This window comes from Acanthamoeba castellanii (genome assembly GCF_000313135.1).
Source record: "Acanthamoeba castellanii str. Neff unplaced genomic scaffold scf7180000083955, whole genome shotgun sequence".
Classification (NCBI taxonomy): domain Eukaryota; phylum Discosea; order Longamoebia; family Acanthamoebidae; genus Acanthamoeba; species Acanthamoeba castellanii.
Window position 1 is genome coordinate 8,093 of NW_004457443.1, and position 927 is coordinate 9,019.

At 55.6% G+C, this 927-nt stretch overlaps 1 protein-coding gene across 1 annotated transcript; it reads left to right on the forward strand.

The window, feature by feature from the left end:
- Window positions 1-28: 28 nt before the first annotated feature.
- Window positions 29-490, forward strand: ACA1_316120 (uncharacterized protein; the record flags this gene model as incomplete). Its single annotated transcript, XM_004339775.1, has 2 exons — window positions 29-40; window positions 116-490. The coding sequence occupies 2 exons, from the start codon at window positions 29-31 to the stop codon at window positions 488-490; spliced, it is 387 nt and encodes a 128-aa protein (XP_004339823.1).
- Window positions 491-927: the final 437 nt, after the last annotated feature.

Sequence of the window (927 nt, forward strand, 5' to 3'; positions counted from 1 at the left end):
CAACAACGCCACGCTGTCTGAGAAGGCCATGACTTCCAAGGTTTGTGACCCGCCACGGCCATTCGTCCAATGTATGCTGACAACAAGGTGTGGTTTTTATTGAACCAACCAACAGTTCCCCGACTCTCTTAACTTCGCGATCTACGGCCACTACGAAGAAGACGTCAGGCCCACGTTCAGCGGGAGGCCGCACGAGACCCCCGCGTGTGGTCTACACGAAGAGGAGCACACTAGCATGTCGTGTCTGTGGGGCTGCAGAGCGGCGCACCGGCGCGTGCGGTGCTGCCACCGTGTGTTCAAGTTCCAGGAGACGTGCCATGTCTTCGTCGGGCGCTTCGTGGGCCACCAGCACGACGGCATCGAGGGCGTGTCCCTGTCCAAGTGGACGCCGTGCCACCAGGTCGCGCTGCGTCTGCAGCACGAAGGCAGACTCTCGAAGCTCTCCTACGACGGCGAGCATTACCGAGGCATGGTCGACCTCTGCCTTTGACCAAAGGCCAAGAGAAGAATGTTGTACATACGAACGCAAAATAGAAAGAAATGGTGAATATTCTGAAATAACCATTAATTATTCTTTTTTTCATAATTTTTCCAAGGATTTGAAGGATGGAGGACGATGCACGCGATGATGAAGTTGAGGAGGGCGGAGTGAGCAAGGCAGAGCAGCGCAAGCTCAAAGCTGCCACGCACTTTCATGTGGCCAAGATTTGCGAGGAGGAAGGTACCTTGTCCCCTCTTTCACATCTTGCAAAAGATTCTCACCTCGAGCACAGGACAGCACTTGGGGATGAGCGTGAGCCGGCAAGTGGCAGCCGCCATCAATGAGCTGCTCTTCGGCTTTGCCAGTACTCGCCCACCTTCCTTGTAGCTGACCGCACGCACGACTCACTACTTCGATCGCAGAGTCAGTGGGCGGAGACGTGGAGA